Source organism: Myodes glareolus, chromosome 2 (genome assembly GCF_982192425.1).
Source record: "Myodes glareolus chromosome 2, mMyoGla1.1, whole genome shotgun sequence".
NCBI lineage: Eukaryota > Metazoa > Chordata > Mammalia > Rodentia > Cricetidae > Myodes > Myodes glareolus.
Window position 1 is genome coordinate 117,334,331 of NC_142027.1, and position 17,612 is coordinate 117,351,942.

General features: G+C 46.4%; 1 protein-coding gene across 2 annotated transcripts; it reads right to left on the reverse strand.

Moving 5' to 3' along the window:
- Nucleotides 1-8,016: 8,016 nt before the first annotated feature.
- Ran (RAN, member RAS oncogene family) lies at nucleotides 8,017-12,810 on the reverse strand. Of its 2 annotated transcripts, XM_087903605.1 has the most exons (7): nucleotides 12,675-12,810; nucleotides 12,392-12,437; nucleotides 12,192-12,276; nucleotides 11,985-12,110; nucleotides 10,512-10,699; nucleotides 9,981-10,151; nucleotides 8,017-9,730 (listed from the first exon to the last, which is right to left on the reverse strand). In XM_087903605.1, the coding sequence occupies exons 2-7, from the start codon at nucleotides 12,425-12,427 to the stop codon at nucleotides 9,686-9,688; spliced, it is 651 nt and encodes a 216-aa protein (XP_087759731.1). In that variant the 5' UTR covers nucleotides 12,428-12,437; nucleotides 12,675-12,810; the 3' UTR covers nucleotides 8,017-9,685. The 2 variants fall into 2 exon arrangements, with proteins under 2 accessions (XP_087759731.1, XP_087759732.1); XM_087903606.1 differs by lacking the exon at nucleotides 12,675-12,810 and having other exon boundaries at nucleotides 12,392-12,453.
- Nucleotides 12,811-17,612: the final 4,802 nt, after the last annotated feature.

The window sequence follows — 17,612 nt, forward strand, 5'->3', positions numbered from 1 at the left end:
AGATGTTGTCAGTGTTCTGGGCTCACGCCATTCCAGTAAGCATACAGAGGGCTCTCTTTCTCTTTTTTTTTTTTAAGATTTATTTATATATTATTATAAATTTTTAAAGATTTATTTATTTATTAAACATAGTGTTGTTCTATTTGCATGTATGCCTACAGGCCAGAAGAGGACACAAGATCTCATTATAGATAGTTGTGAGCCACCATGTGGTTGCTGGGAGTTGAACTCAGGACCTCTGAAAGAGCAGCCAGTGCTCTTAACCTCTGAGCCATGTCTCCAGCCTGAGAGCTCTCTTTCTAATCTTCACTTTACTTACGTGTATGTGTGACTCTGTGTGTATGCCACACGAGTACAGCACCTAGAGAGGCCAGAAGAGGGCATGGGATCCTCTGAGCCATGTCCCCAGCCTGAGAGCTCTCTTTCTAATCTTCACTTTACTTACGTGTATGTGTGACTCTGTGTGTATGCCACACGAGTACAGCACCTAGAGAGGCCAGAAGAGGACATGGGATCCTTTGGAATTGGAGTTACAGATGCTCGTGAGCCATCATACGAGTGCTGGGATGCAAACCCAGGTTCTCTACAAGAGCAGCAGGGATTCTTACCACTGAGTCATTTCTCTCCGGGCCCCTAAGAGTCCTTGGTGAAGAGCAGTCACCCTCTGGCCTGAAAACGTGAGCAAAGTGCAAAGATGTCTGAACTTGAAATTACCCCCTGTCTCAAACCTGCCCCAGGTTAGCAAGAGACCTTTGAAGAAAATTTCCAACAGTTTAACTACCTGATTTATTTATTTTTAATTTAGACAGGGTCTGGAGAGATGGCTCAGCACTTACTAGGGCTTGCTGCTCTTGCAGAGGACCTGGGTTGGGCTCCCAGTACCCATATGGTGGCTCACAAGCACATGGTAACTTCAGCTCCGGGAGATCCAATACCCTCTTCCGACTTCTGTGGACATTGCCTTCCCATGCATGTGTGCACGCATTCACACAAGTATACTAAATTTTTAAAATAAACAAATGAATAAAAAATAGACACAACCAAGGGTTGGGAGACACAGATCTATGTCTTTGGGAAGACTCTGACACCACCTCATGAAGTTCAACAAGTTTCCTTTATCTAGCCATTCATCTCTGTGGGCGCGCGTGCATGCGTGCGTGTGTCTGTGTGTGTGTGTGTAGGGCCCAGGTCTGCCCCTGCTCTTGGGGTGCACCTTGAGGAGTTTCTGGTCAGTCAGCTAAAACATTGTTTCTGTGCTCCCTTTGCCTCACCTGGTGATTAGCTGTAGGGCATTGTTTCATCTTTGGTATGGTAATTTCCCACCTGCCTGGGCGGAAATCCTTGTGCAGCAGCCAGGTGTATAAGGATTTCCCCAAAGTTGAATAAACGGCATTTGGCTGATCTCCTTTCAAATGACCCAGGTCTCTTGTGTGTTCTTTCAATCTCCAGGCCCTTGCCCGACTCATGTATGGTACAGTGACACGCAAACTCTACCGAGGGGGTAACACAGAATTGGGTGTTACATGTGTGTTTCTACCCAAGAGGGAGAAGGGCACAAAGACATGAAGGACAATGTTGATAGTGGGGCCCTTGTGGAGACCTTCTGGCTCCTGGCAGGAGATTGCTGTGGACTGACCCGTCTCCCACAAGACATGCTTGGTCCTAACCCATTTAACCTCGGAATGTATGGCTTATTTAGAAACGGGCTCCATGCGGGTGCATTTGTTGAAGTCATAGTGGGACAGTTGGTGTGACACCTATCCTTGTTGGAAGAGCAGAGAGAGGTGCACAGAGGGAGATCTTATCAGGTGGGAGATAAATAGGAGAGGCACCTCCATTGTGGTGGTTTGAATGAAAATGGCCCCCAGAGGCTCCCCAGTTAATACACTATTAATATAGTTAATAAATAGATGTTTAGTCCCCAGATAATGAGCTATTTGTAAGAATTAGAAAGTGTGTGGGGCTGAAGATATGGCTCAGCAGTTAAGAGCACTGATTGCTCTTCCAGAGGACCCGGGTTCAATTCCCAGCACCCACATAGCAGCTCACAACTGTCTGAAAATGCAATTCCACAAGATCTGACACCTTCACATCAATGCACATAAAATAAAGTTAAAGAAATCATTAAAAAATTAAAAAAAAAAAAAGAATTAGAAAGTGTGGCTTCGGTGGAGTGGGTGTGGTCTTGTTGGAGGTATGTCACTGGGGGTGGGCTTTAAGGTTTTGGTTTTGATTTTTGGAGACAGGGTTTCTCTGCATAGCACTGGCTGTCCTAGAACTCACTCTGTAGACCAGGCTGGCCTCAAACTCAGAGATCTGCTTGCGTCTACCTCCCGAGTGCTGGGATTAAAGGTGAGTGCCACCAACACCATGGGACAATGCCTTTTCAAACAGTGATTTTTCCTAAGTTCTGGGCAACCAGTCTCACTGCTACTGGTAAAAGCAAACCAAACAGGCCTGTGTGCAGCTGAAAGCAGAGACTCTGGATGCCATCGCTACCAAAAAGAAGAAAACATTCAAGCTGTGAATACAAAAATGCTCATTAAAATTATATAAAAATATGAATTATAGCTGTTTGAAAAATCCCTAATTCTTCTTATATAATATGTGACAGCAAATGACCACCCCACAGCCATTCCCTGCCTCACAGCCATTCCTTGATCCCCAACTGTGTTCAGGGCAGTCATGTGTTCAGGCATGAGGTCATATCACTCCCTCCTGGGTAAGTAAGGGCTGCTCTGATGTTTTCAGTCATTAAAGGATGATATTAGAGCTTCCAGGGGGGACTGGGGACACAGGTGACAAGGGGATATAGCAGTCCCATGTGCATGGAGGAAGGAGACTAAATTATTAGGGGATCAATTTATTAACAATCTATGTTCTGGCAAAGTTGATCCAGGTCTGTAACTACAGGGACTCAAAATTATGATCTGGCAATAAGGCTGTTTGTAGGAATGGTCAAGTCATTTTAGGAAAGTCTGGTAGTCTCAGTCCGTTACCAAATATCTGCCAACTACTGCCAGAATAGAAGGCAAAGCACGCTGTGCGGTGCTGGTGCACATCTTTAATCCCAGCACTTGAGAAGCAGAGGCTGGTGGATCTCAGTGAGTTTGAGGCCAGCCTGGTCTACAGAGTTTCAGGACAACTAGGACTACACAGAGCAACCCTGTCTCAAAAAAATAAAGCAAAAATCCGTGCCTACACTTCACTGTCGTTATCACCAGCTCCAAACGAGCACGCAGTGGTAGGGACTAAGAGCACACACACACCTTGTCTTGTGCAAGTCTGAGGACACACACAGGAATTGTTACATGTCCAAGGGAGGGTAGGACTCTGTGTGTTTGACTCAGTCTGCCCAGAGCTAGACACCGAAAGCTGCTGATGACATAGTGACATTACACAGAGACTTTAGCTGGGCATGGTGGTGCACATCTGTTATTACAGCAGCCAGGATACAAGAGGATCATGAGTTTGAGGCCAGGGTGGGATACATGGTGAGACTATCTGAAAGTGGGGAGGGGGAGGGGGGGCCATCAAGATGACTCATCTGAGAAAGGCATTTGGCATACAAGCCACAACCCGATCCCTGGAATACGCATGGTGGAAGGAGCCTGCTCTCACAAGCCTTCATTTGACCTCTACACATACACTATGATTTTGGCTCCCACACACACAAAAACAACCAAAATTTAGACAAACAAAAAACAATTAAAAGATATTTCAGCTGGGACTACATATAGCTCAGTGGTAGGTGGGACACTTGTTTCACATGATTTTTTTTTAAAGATTTATTTATTTTGTACAGTGTTCTGTCTGCATGTATCCCTGCATGCCAGAAGAGGGCACCAGATCTCATTACAGGTGTCTGTGAGCCACCACATAGTTGCTGGTAATTGACCTCTAGAAGAGCAGCCATTGCTCTTAACCTCTGAGACATCTCTCCAGCCCGTCTCACTTGCTTTAAATCCCCGCGACTGGATTTTTTTTTCTTTAATTTGCTGGATGTAGCAGTGCACATCTGTAATCCCAGCACTTGGGAAATAGAGGCATGAAGGTTAGTTCAAAGTAATCCTTGACTATACAGCAAGTTGGAGGCCAGAGAGGGCTATGAGAAATCTTGCCTCAAAATAGTAATTTCAGCGTTTGTTTCATTAGTCAATGTATACTTTTAGAAAGTAAGACCATTGACAGTTGTGTCCCACAAACGTAAAACATAGAAACTGTAAAACACTGGATTGGAGTCCTGCGGTAGAGTGTTAGCCTATTTCAGTGGTTCGCAACCTTCCTAATGTTTGAACCTTTAATACAGTTCTTCAAGTTACAGTGATTCCCCCCACAGATAAAATTACTTTTGTTGCTACTTCCTAACTGCAATTTTGCTACTGTTATGAACTGTAATGTAAATATCTGCTGTGGAAGGGTCATGACCCATAGGCTGAGAAACACTGGCCTAGCCCAGCCAAGCCTGTAGCTTTAGCAGAAGAGAAGCACCATTGTGAAAGATGCCCAAGACAAAGCAGAGCACATACATGGCACACCTTGGCCAGACCTGCAGAACTGGTCAAACTGATCTATGTTCATCCATCCTGTGGGTCACTAGTCAATGGCCATATAAAAGAAAAAAATGAATAAAGCAGAATTAAAGTACAATTTCACTTTTTTTTCCATCCCAAGACAGGGTTTCTCTGTGCAGTGTTGGCTGCCCTAGAACTCGCTCTGTAGACCAGACTGGCCTCAAACTCAGAGATCCACCTGCTTCTGCCTCCCGAGTGCTGGGATTAAAGGCGTGTACCACCACTGGTCAGCTAATTTCATCTCTTTTGGAAGCAGATTTATTATTACATTTATTTAAATATGTGTGTGTGCTTGGGCATACATGCCATTGTAGGCATGTAGAGGTCTGAGAACTGCTTTCAGGAGTTGGTTCTCTTTCCACTCGTGAGTCCTAAGGACTGGACTCGAGTCCTCAGGCTTGGTTGCTAACACTTCTACCTGCCAAGCCTCTTTCTGGTCCCTTGTCTTTTGAGAAAACATTTGAAAGATAACAGCAAAATATCAGCAAGTTAATTCTTCACTGGTCAGAAAGCATGGGGGAGGGACTGAGACATGCCAGGGATGCCAGCTACTGGCCTACTGGCCCAGGCTGCCTCTAGGATTCTGCTACTAGCACCCTTTCCTAGCTATCAGGAGGCCCATTTTCTGTGCCTGGAGAACTAACAGCAGGCCTTGGTGCAACCTGCTATGTGACAAAACTTCTGGGGAGACATACATCTACTCACCCCAGATACAGAACCCACAACAGACCAAATTTTATGAATACTACCAAAGTTCAACTTAGTGAATCAGTGTGTTTTATTGGGATTACTTACAGGAATATGGGTGAAGTTACTTATAAGAGCAGAAATGATTTCAACAGCTGCACATCAAAGCCCACTCCCAGCATGGGTGACAGCTCACAGAGCTGGGAACCTGGAGCACACTGCATAGCCAGTGGACAGAACCAACAGGTCTGGAGAGGTCCCTTTACTGTTGCCTTAGATCTCTTCCAGCAAGCTTGACTCACTTCTGCTTCTTCCAGGGAGCTAGTGTGCTCTCAGGCTGAACAGCTTGTGAGGGGCACTCTTATCCTTTATTGTTTACCGTGGCAGGGAGGGGCCTAGTGAATCTGGTTAGTTTTGTGGACTTCCTAAAGCTATTTTGAATTGTTTGCTTCACTTCCCTTAAGGAGCTACCTGCAAAACTAAATGCTTTAGTGTTGGAGAAAACTATTACACAACAGTCTGCACCTAGGCCAAGAGCACCAGGGACCCTACCTCTACCTCCAGGGGAAACCCTGCCTTTATTATCTGTATTAGAAACCTGTAGCCAGGCATTCAAGTCCCCAGTGGCTTCTAGGTGCCACATCTGACCATCCCTTAAAAGCAGCAGTCGGCCTGTCTGTCCCAGGATTCCCGTTTCAATCTTTTTCCCAGACCATTGACACTTTGCAGGGACTATTTTCCAGGGGTGTCTTCCAAGCACCTTGCCTTCTATCCCAAAAACATCCCAGGTAATTCTTACGCTGCTGGAGCAAAGCCACTGCTCAGGACACCAAGCACTGCTTGGTGCTGAGAACAAACTGTCCATGCCTCACCCAAGGTTCCTGGCCCGGTTCCCAAGGTTTGAGGCCCCTACCTACCTAGTCGGCATCATTCCCACTTTAAAGTTTATGGACAGCACCCTGACTGTCACTCATCTCCCTGCTGCCTAAGGCTGGGTCAAATGAACCAAACTGTGGAGTATGAACCCACAGTGTACCAATGGGGTAATAAAATTCTATTCTCAGGGAGGTGGTACACACCTTCTAATCCTGGCACTCTGGGAGGCAGAGGCAGGCAGATCTCTGAGTTCAAGGCCAGTCTGGTCTACAAAGCAAATTCTAGAACAGCTAGGAGTGTCAGAGAAATCCTGTCTCAAGAAAACAAAAATTCTATCCTCTAACCTTAGTCCCCTAGTCCTCTTGAGTCCCCAAAGAGCACCCTAACAGATGTCCCACTAATAGACAATGGACATCAATGACCAAAGACCTTTGCCTTCATGGCACTCTGGACTCAACTGTAAGTCCACCACATAGACTAGGGCTGAGGACAAGATCCAGTGCCAAGTCTACATCAGGGACATGTGACCTATTAGCACCAACAGGCTAAGACACTGTAGGCCTTCAGGAGGAAGAGGGGAGAGTACATAGCAGTTGCAGTTACCTCAGAAAGCCTGAGTTCTGCAATGTGGGCCTACTATGTGTGAATGCTGAGAGATATCACCCAGCTCCACCTCAAGCTTCAAAAGAGTAAGGGTACATACAGTGGGCGGTGGCGGCACACGCCCTTAATTCCAGTATTAGAGAGGCAGAGGCAGGCGGATCTGAGTTCAAATTCAGCCTAGCCTACAGAGCGAGTACCAGGACAGGCTCCAAAGATACAGTAAACCTTGTCTCAACAAACAAACAAAAATAGTAAAAGGTACAAAGGATTCAAGACTGACAGTATTGCTTCCAGGACAGGATTTGACATAGTGCTCCAACTGCATAGCACGACTGTACTCCTCATGGCTGAGTTATCACACACAAGTCCAAAGCAGGCTTCTTCCCAGTTCTTACCTTCGTTTACCTGGCTGCATCTACAGAACCAAAGTAAGCAGTTCTGGGCTACTTCAGATACAGGGTGCACGCAACTCTTCTCCATGTTCTATATTGGCTTGAGAAAACCTGGCCTGGCGGTAGTGGTGCACGCCTTTAATCCCAGCACTCGGGAGGCAGAGGCAGGCGGATCTTTGTGAGTTTGAGGCCAGCATGGGTTCCAAGACAGGCTCCAAAGCTACAGAGAAACCCTGTCTCGAAAAAAAAAAAAAAAAGGAAAAAAGAAAACCTCCTGAAGTCTATAAAACTGTTTAGAAGCTGGAGAGATGGTTCAGTGGTTTAGAGAACTGCCTGCTCCTCCAGAGGTCCCGAGTTCAATTCCCAGCAACACAACCATTTATAGTAAGATCTGGCACTTTCTTCTAGCCTGCAGGATACATACACCCAGAACACTGCACATGCAATAAATAAATCTTAAAAAGTCAAACAAAAAACCCCGTTTCTTAAATACCCGACTTTTCACTTTTCAGCTTCTTCTCAGCGACTTTGCTTCAGCCAGCTCTATCTGCTGAACACTAACTGATTAATATACAGCCATCTATTCAGGGATGCTTTTACAAAATGGGGGAGCACTTTCTCCACATATAAAAACTGAATAGCACTTTAAAGTCAGAACTCACAGGCAGACTTGTTGAAGCCAGCCTAGTCGAGAGTTCCAGGACAGTCAGGACTATAGAGAAACCCTATCTGGAAAAGCAAAAAACAAAAAAGAACTGGATAAAATAAGATCTCTGCTATTTGGCAGATCAAATCTCAAATCCAAAAAAAAAAAGGAAAAAAAGGAAGGAAAAAGCCATTCACTACTTACTCCTACAGCAAATACCAGAGATGACTCAGAAAACTAGGCAAAGCAGAAGCAATATATATTTTCAAGTTCTTTCAATAAGTAATGTAAATCCTCTACACTCTGGTTAAACACACATGAAGTAGTTCTCAAGTTTAACTGTTACAAAAATCAGAGTCATAAGGTATTTGCATTCTACATCAGGTTTACATACAGTGTATTAATTTAAGAGATCTAAATGAAGTTTCATCCCAGTCAGGGGAGAGGGTCTTCACCTGATTTTAGCATAGCATATACATCAAGTAGCATCTTGAAATCAGTAAAAGCTGATGCACAGCACAACTTCCTTTCAGCCTCTTCATTTTGTTACTCAACCTTCTTTAAAGATAAAGTAGCCATCTGAAGCAGTCCACACTTTTAAGAACTTTGGTAGTAGAGCTGGGCAGTGGTGGCCTTTAATCCCAGCACTTTGGAGGCAGAGGCAGGCTGATCTCTCTGAGTTCAAGGTTAACCTAGTCTACAAAGTGAGTTCCAGGACAGCTCAGAATGTTCAGAGAAACCTTGTCTTAGGGATGGGGGAAGGGATCAAAATAACTTTGGTAGATTGGACTAGCAAGACCCACACAAGGATTCCTTTAAATACATGTTATCATAACATAGCTCTGACAGGATCACACCTAACAAGAAAAGGGCTCAGTTAACAGTTTCACATCAGATGCCCAGCCAAATCAATAGCAGTATTCTAGCTTTTCCTTTCCTGGGCTGCTTATAAACAATCTCTGGGAATCAGATGCTGGGCCACAGCCTACCTACCATGAACACTTCTTTTGAGACAGGTCTCTCTAGGCAGTTCTGGAACTTGCTCGGTAGACTAGGTTGGCCTTGAACTCGGACCCTCCTGCCTCTGCCTCCTGAGTGCTGGCTGAGACCACCACTCAAAAGTCAAGAACATTTTAGAGAACCAATGTTAGACAGGGAAACCAAGAAATACACATGTCAGAAAATCCTCAAGCTTCCATCAAAGGCAGTTCTAACTTCTGAAGGTCTAGGTTACAGACACTGTCGACTATAGCCCCCTACACTAAAACATCCGACTCACACATATACAACTTTAAACAAGTTATTCTCTTAGGTGAAACTACCTAGCAAAATGCAGGTAGGGCAGATATCCTAGCTGAATCACAGTATTTATACCTGTAAGACAAGCGTTAGGTCATGACTCGATCCAAATGTTTGTGAAGGTAGGCACAGGAACATACCTGAATGAGCCTCAGAGGTACTAAGCAAAGGCATTTTTAAGTGTAATATGGCACAAGTTTCCTTATATTGGCTTTAAAATGCTTATAAACAAGGGATGATTCACTTGTTTAGATTATTTGAAATACAACTTTATTCTGATTCTAAACAAAAAGAATGGGAATGACAGGAACAAGATTTTACCACTGACTGAATAGTGCGATGTGACTGTAGCAGTCTTATTTTTGAAATTCAGGAAACAACTGTGTTCCAAACAGCTAAATATGCAAGTCCAAAAAAATGAAGGTAGGTTAAAAAAAAGGTATGTTTTAACTGCCACATTCACTCCAAAGCCCATTCATCTCCTTCAGCATCCAATGAAGTACACGATCTGATAGCTAAATAAGGTGGCACACACGCTGCACCGCTGACATCACAGGACAGTTGCCTATAAAACTAGACTTCTGACGCAGGGCTCCAGCTTCACTTTCTCACAGGTCATCATCCTCATCCGGGAGGGCAGTCGTTTGAGCAACCTGGAACAAGAAACAAAAAGGAAACACTTAAGATCAAAACTGCCACGACCAAGTCAAACATAAGCACTAATTGTAAGGATAAAGGGGGCTGGAAGATGGCTCTGCAGTCAAGAGCACTGCCAGCTCTTGATTCCAAGTATCTACATGGCTGGGAGGATCCAATGTCAGCTTCTGACCTCTGCAGGCATCAGGCAAAGCGCAAACACACACCCATCCATCCACACCAGAAAAAAATTAAAAGGACAAATACCTCTAAATCATGCTCGTACTGTGCTGCCAAAGCCGGGTCCATGACCACTTCAGGTGGGGCAAGCGCAGGCATGGCAACAAACTCCAAATTAGGGTCTCCAATGAGCTTTCTTGCAAGCCAGAGGAAAGGCTTTTCAAAGTTGTAGTTACTTTTGGCAGAAATGTCATAGTACTGTTTATAACAAAAGGAAATTTATGTTTAAAAACTTCTGTTAGTGATCACCATTTCAAGACACTTTAAACTCAAGGACATTTTGTAATAATTTACATATAAAACATACATTGGTCCTACATGACATGTGTGCCTTACATATATATAATATTCTCTAAGAATGATTCAATATCCCCAAAGGCGTGGTGGCGCACGCCTTTAATCCCAGTACTCAGGAAGCAGAGGTAGGCAGACCTGTGAGTTTGAGGCCAGCCTGGTCTACTGAGTGAGTTCCAGAACAGGCTCCAAAGCTACAGAGAAACCTTGTTTCAAAAACCAAAAAAGAAAAAAGAGAAAAGATTCAATAAATTATGAACATACCTGAAGGTTCTTCTTTCGGTGGAAAACAATAGATTTTGCCTTCACTTTTCTGTCCTTAATATCCACTTTGTTGCCACACAATACAATGGGGATGTTTTCACACACCCGGACCAGATCTCTATGCCAGTTAGGTACATTCTTGTAAGTAACTCTTGATGTTACATCGAACATTATAATGGCACACTGGGCTGAAAGACATTCAAGGGATTGAAATGTTTCTTAGTCTACTGAGGCATTCATCATCTTAGGCCTGACTCTCACAATCAACCCACTCTTTCAGAAGGTCTCTCCCTCAATACTAAAAAAGTTAGATGCAATTCAAGGCCCTGATTCCGATTCCTCTAAATATGAAAGCTCAAATGTCAAGACCTACTACTACTCCAGCTACCTTTTCCTTTCTCTCCCTTTGGACAGCTAATCATCACCCCCACCCTCCAAGTTGGTCCAAAGTAAAATAGTACATCAGCATTCTAGAAGACGTATCTCCTTTATAGCGAGCAAAACACTCTGCCACCTAGAAATGGAATCTTTAAATGGCTAAATGAGTGTTATAACTTTAAGAAAATCTGAGGCCAGTGCTATTGCCTGACCTATAGGGATGCTGAGGATACAGTTGAAGAAGCAGCAAAAGCCAGGTGGTGGTGGTGGCACAGGCCTTTAATCCCAGCAGACAGGTGGAGCTCTGTGAGTTTGAGGTCAGACTGATCTACAGAGTGAGTTCCAGCACAGGCTCCAAAGCTACAGAGAGAAATCCTGTCACAATAAACTGAAAAAGGGCAGCAAAAGCACGGTCCAATTTTCTGGCTAGAAAGTTTGAACTCAAAAGAATAAAAAAAAAGTTTCAATTCAGGGATAAACACCCTTGTATCTTTACATGCTAAAACACAGTAAGAAACCAAAGAACTTCCAAATTGTTTTTTCCAACGGGCTAGTAAGTCCACAAGAATACTTTTTTCATTCATTTGTCTTTAACCATCTGACACCCCCCTCCTTAAAATTTTCCAATCACTTTCAAGGAGAAAAATAAAAGTACAATTTACACAACATAGCTTGTCGCTCACGTGTGAGAGGGCCTGGACCCTGGGGCTGGAGGTTGAGTTTTACTAACTAGCCCAAGTGCTATCTTCCCCCTCCCCCGTGACGGGAATACTCAAGGATAACCACAGAACATATACCCCAAAAGACGTTTCGAAACCAGAAAGTGATCCTACAGCTTCCCTGCCTCCTATTCAACTGTAAGGACACACAGTCTGCCCTAAAGCATGCCTAGCATGACACAGCATGTGATCGAATGACACCAAGGAAGGCTCGTCTAAAAACCCTCTCCTAGCCACGCAAACGAGGTCGCCTCCCTGGAAGCGATGCGTCTCCGTCTCGCATCTCCCTCCCTTCTTAGTCACCGGGCAACGGCTGGCTCCTGGGCTCACCCCAGGCACATGTCCGAGGGCCAGGCCCACTTCCGCAGGCCCTCACCTTGGATGTAGTAGCCATCGCGCAGGCCCCCGAACTTCTCCTGGCCGGCTGTGTCCCACACGTTGAACTTGATGGGTCCTCTATTGGTATGGAAGACGAGCGGGTGCACCTCCACGCCCAGGGTGGCTGCGGGAAGAGGGCGGCAGGGTCAGCCACGCACGGCCGCCGACTTCCCCGCCCGCAGTCGCGCAGCCCCGCCGCACCTACCTACATACTTCTTCTCGAACTCGCCCGTTAAGTGGCGCTTCACAAACGTCGTCTTCCCGGTGCCGCCGTCGCCCACCAGGACGAGCTAAGGAGGAGGCAGCGTGAGCGGCCCCGCTTCCCTCCCGCCATGCTGTCCTCCCGACCTCCCCTCTCGCCCGCCCGCCAGCCCACCCGACGGCCCCGGTCGTCCACGCACGCACCTTGAACTGGACCTGCGGCTCTCCCTGGGCGGCCATCGCGGCGATCCTGCGGGAGAGAGCGGCTACGGCACGTGCGCCCCACAAAGGCCGCGGCCGGGAAGAGCGCGCGGGAAGGCGGGGACGCGGCGTGAGACGGTGGGGGGGGGGGGAGGGAAGCTGGCCGAAAAACCCAGGGCGCTGCCCGTTCACTCTCCTCGCCGCCTCCGCCCCGCGCCCACCCGAAGGGAATCCCCACCCCCGCCGCCGCCCTCGCTGGGCCCGATCCTCCCGGCCCCACCGCTACCTTCCGAAAGACTCTCCGCGCCTGTCCGACTGAAGCTGGAAAGATGGCGGAAGCGCGATTCAAATGCCGGAGACGCAGAGGACGCCGGCGCGCGGAGGGGGCGGAGCCTAGAGGGGCGGAGCAACGGCGCCGCGCCCAACCACGCGGCTCACGTGCACGCGCACGCCGGCACGGCCCGTCCGACTCCGCTGGTCAGTCTGCGCACCGAAAGCGGGAGAAGCGAGGCGGGTCACGTGGTGCGGGCGGGCGGGAACGCGCACGCACGCCGAGCAGGAGGTCCTCCTGAGCCGGCTCCGAGCGCGGGCTACCGCGCGCATGCGCTCACTGCGGGAGGCCGTGCGTCACGTGGGCGGCGGCCTAGCCCGGGCCTCGTGGGCGGGAAAGGCGGGTGCGGCCTCCCGGTCGCTTGCCGCTGGTTAGCGGACACCGCCCGACCTTCGTCCCCGCGCCCTGTCTCCACACACACGCTGGACCTCGCGGGCGGAGGATCGCTGGGGGCTCGTGTCCGGCGTCCACACAATGAATGGAGTGAATGAATGAGGGCGCGCGTGCCCGCGACCCGGCTTGCGTCAGCTTGCTGAGGCGGCCACGCGTGCGAGGGCTGGACTCGGCCTGGCTATACACGCGTGGGGTCTTGTATGCCCTAGCTGTGGCACAGACTCTGAGGATGGCGCGGGATGCAGTTGGGGGCGTCCATACGTACTGTACCCTGGGACCACTCTTCTATTACATGGCCGAGGTGGATAATCCATTTCTCATATAAGCTATTCCCTCCTGGTTCCCTCCTGAGCACCAAGTGACCAGGGGGAGGGATCCTCATAGGCCTGGGAAAACAACAGTTAGATTGGGCCTGCTGGGACCCAAGTTCCACTCCCCAAAGCACCAGCAAACACAGATGCTGCTGGGAACATGGAAAGTATATCTCTGATGACCATAGCTTGTGGCCCTGCAGTTACTTTGTACTTTGCGATTTAAAAGGAGCCAGCACAGGCCTTAGGAAGATTGCAGGTGAAAGGGTAAAATAAATAGATCTCACCCGTTTCATTATGGTTAGGTAGAACCCTGAAGGATAATGTTTGGGATAGAAGAAGGGAAAGTGGTTGTGTGTAGTACAAAAAAAAATATGTTACATAAGCTTAACATGGTGTGTATGTAATGGGATGTTAGTTACATATTTATATAAATACAAAATTACTATATTCTTGGGTATGTGAATCTTAAATTGACTACACGGAGCTATGTCATTAGCTGTTTCAATAGAAGGTAGAAAAGGATGTGATCAGCTGAGCAGTGGTGGCTCACGCCTTCCATCACAGCATCGGAGGCAGAGGCAGACTTGATCTACAGAGCGAATTCTAGGACAACCAAGGCACAGAGAAACCCTGTGTCAAAAAACCAAACCAAAAAAAAAAAAAAAAAAAAGGAATGTGATCAAATTGAGTGTTGAGGAAGAAACTATCAACCTACCTAATTGCAGTTCTTGCTTTAAGTTGATAAAAAGCAGCAGCGTGTTCAGGGTAGTGAGATCTCCAGTGATCCTCTCCCCTGGAGGACTCACCAGGAAGTTTCCTAGCATCCAGCCTCCTTGATAATGGCATTATCAAGTGAGCTGGGTTGTGTTTCTACCTGACCCAAGCTTAGAATTTAAAGTTTAAGAGGTTAAGGGCACTGACTGTTCTTCCAGAGGTCCTGAGTTCAATTCCCAGTAACCACATCATGGCTCACAACCATCTGTAATGAGATTCAGCACTCTCTTCTGGCCTGCAGGCATTCATGCAGACAGAACACTGTATACATAATAAATAGATAGATAGATAGATAGATAGATAGATAGATAGATAGATAGATCTTAAAAAAGAAAAAGGAGCCTTCTCAGAGGAAGCAGAGGAAAACAAGAAAACAGACCTGAGTGGATATAGGTGATGCTTCCCCCGCCTGCCCACTGCTCCCTGGTTTCCAGAGACACCTGTCTCTGCCGTCCAATGAACTGCAAACCCGGACTTAGCCTGCACTTTAAAACTTGGTAGTTGTGGGGGCTGGAGAGATGGCTCAGAGGTTAAGAGCATTGCCTGCTCTTCCAAAGGTTCTGAGTTCAATTCCCAGCAACCACATGGTGGCTCACAACCATCTGTAATGAGGTCTGGTGCCCTCTTCTGGCCTGCAGGCATACACACAGACAGACTATTGTATACGTAATAAATAAATAAATTTAAAAAAAAAACTTGGTAGTTGTTTAACATGTGTGAGAACTGGGGCTGAGGGTGGGGTGGGGTGCAACTATAGACATGGTAATTTGTACAGCCTTGGGGAAAAGCTGTGTTTGTACAAAGGGTTGCAGCATGGGATGGTCAGTCTACGGGACTGAGGGTTGCCTATCTGACAAACCTCTGGGGGTGTCTCTTGTACTTCCAGAGAGGTTTAACTGAACATAGGCTGTACCCTCAGCTGAACAAAAAAGAAAGAGGGAGCTGAGCACCAGCATCCATCTCTCTCTGCTTCCTGACTGTGGATGCCGAGTAACCAGCTGCCTCACCCTCCTGCCAGCATCCCTTTCTACCTTCCCCGGATGCAGTGGATTGTACCATGGAACTGTGAGCCAAAAATGAACTCCTTTTCCTAAAGTTGCTTTTTGTCAAGTGTCTTTGCCATAACAATGAAAAAGTAGCTCATTGTATTTTCTTCTGAATCCCCAAATGCTATGTTATCAGTTGGATTTGAGATATCCTCTTTAGGCTTCTGTATTAGACACCACATTCACCCACCAGTGGTGCTGCTTTAGACTTGTGGCCTAGCGGATGGCTGGGGGAGAGGAGTCAGTATTAAAGATTATATTCTGTAGTATCTGGTCAGTTACAGTGTGAAGCTGCAAGCTCCCACTAACATAGAGTGAGATCCAATGCCATGCCATCCTGCCAGGGTGGACTGTATTCCTGTGAGCCAAGGTAAATCCTTCCTCCATACTTGATTCTTTCCAGGATTTTGGTGGTGATAAGAGAAGTTACTAGCATGCTTACCCCATCATGCCTGTCCCCCGCTTTCTTCCTCATAGGATTTACGTGTATATTTTGGATGGTCACTATCTGTAGTTAACTTGGTTCAATCTGGAATTAACTAAGAGACACGCCTCTGCCGGGGTCCTCAGGGCATTTCCAGGAAGCATTTACTGAGGTGAGAAGACACTCACCAGGGTAGACATCTTCCCTGAGCGTCCCAGACACAGAGTCCTAGGAAAAAGCAGTACTGCCTCCCTTCCTCTTGATACCAAGTGTATTTATATCATTTTTGCTGCTGTCGTTATACTCAGCTGACATCAAACCCGGCTTCTTCAGCTTCCAGCACAGAACATTGGGATTCTTAAGGCTTTCAGCCTCATGGACTGAGCAGCTCCTTGTTTCTCAGACTCTCCAGCATGTGGGTGGCCATTGTTGAACTGCCCAACACATACTGTGTAAAGTATTTGAAAACATACATACACATTCTATTGGTTCTGTTCCTCTAGAGAACCACATTTAATGCATTATTTAAGCATCTGTTTCTATGTGTGTGTGGTTCAGAGGACAACACATTAGAATTGGTTCTCTCCTTCCATCATATGGGTTTTGAGAATCAAACTCAGAGAGCCAGGTATGACAACTTTACCCACTAAACCATTGTAAAGACCCCTAATGCAATGCTATACATATACATGAGTAATACAAATACATACATAAATAAAATTCTTGCCGGGCAGTGGTGGTGCACGCCTTTAATCCCAGCACTCAGGAGGCAGAGGCAGGAGGATCTCTGAGTTCAAGGCCAGCCTAGTCTACAGGAGGTAGTTCCAGGACAGGCTTCAAAAAAAAAAAAAACTACAGAGAAATCCTGTCTCAAAAAAACAAAAATAAATAAATAAATAAACAATAAAGTAAAATTCTTAAGAATCTAGACCTATGTTTATGCACAATATTTCCTCTGAAATGTTTGGGAGTATATAGTACACAATGCCCCTCATGTGTTTTTCTTAAAACTAAGAACACTTGGCTACACAACTTCTGTAAACTGATCAATAGCGTGTTACCTAATATGCAGAATTTGATCCCATTTATGACACTAACATGTGTCTAATCTGGGACCCATCCCAGAGTTACCTGCTGCTCCGGTTGTCAGGTTCCCTTGTGTCTTCCCTTTTTGTACACTTTTGCAGAGTACTTGTTGAACCAATCATTTTGCAGGACATGCCTGCTGTTGCTTGAATCTGGAGTGTGCCCCAAAGGCCATGTGTTAAAGGCTTCATTTCAGCATGGCAATACTGAGATGCGGTGGAGACATTAAGAGATGTGGCCTACAGAGGGGCTTTAGGTTGCCGTAGCTGTACTCTTTATGGGGCCCTAGTTTCTTTCTCTATTTGACTATGAGCTAATCTGGCCATCTCATGTTCCAGCCATGACTTACTGCCTGCCCATAGGCCAAAGCAATAAACTGCCAACCAACCACAGGCTGAGTTCTTTAACACTGTGAGTGACAGAGCTGTCACACCACAGGATGATACCTCAGGTCTGTGTTGGATAGCAACAGAAAACTGACAGAGCCTCCATCCGAATGGTGTCCAACACATCCTTGTAATTAACTTCTGGGGATGCCGCTTGGATAGTGATACCACAAGAGTGATGGTGTGACCTTCCTCAAAACTTTGAGGGCACAGACAATCTTAAAACCCCCACCAGGAAAAGAAAAGAAAAGAAAAGAAAAGAGAAGAGAAGAGAAGAGAAGAGAAGAGAAGAGAAGAAAAGAGAAGAGAACAAAAAAAAGAAAAGAAAAGAAAAGAAAAGAAAAGAAAAGAAAAGAAAAACACCAGTCCACCCTACACCCTCCTCCAGCCCAGCCCTGCAGTATTTGATTCTTTCTCAGTCCAAAGTGCCCTAGCTTTGTTTCCCCCTCCTTGCCTGCTCCTCTTCTGTC

Coding starts and splice junctions, on each gene's coding strand:
- Ran (XM_087903605.1), bottom strand. CDS start 12,427: ATGGCCGCCCAGGGAGAGCCGCAGGTCCAGTTCAAG. Junction 12,277..12,391: donor AGCCGCAGGTCCAGTTCAAG/GTGCGTGCGTGG, acceptor CCTCCTCCTTAG/CTCGTCCTGGTGGGCGACGG. Junction 9,731..9,980: donor AGTACGAGCATGATTTAGAG/GTATTTGTCCTT, acceptor TTCTTGTTCCAG/GTTGCTCAAACGACTGCCCT.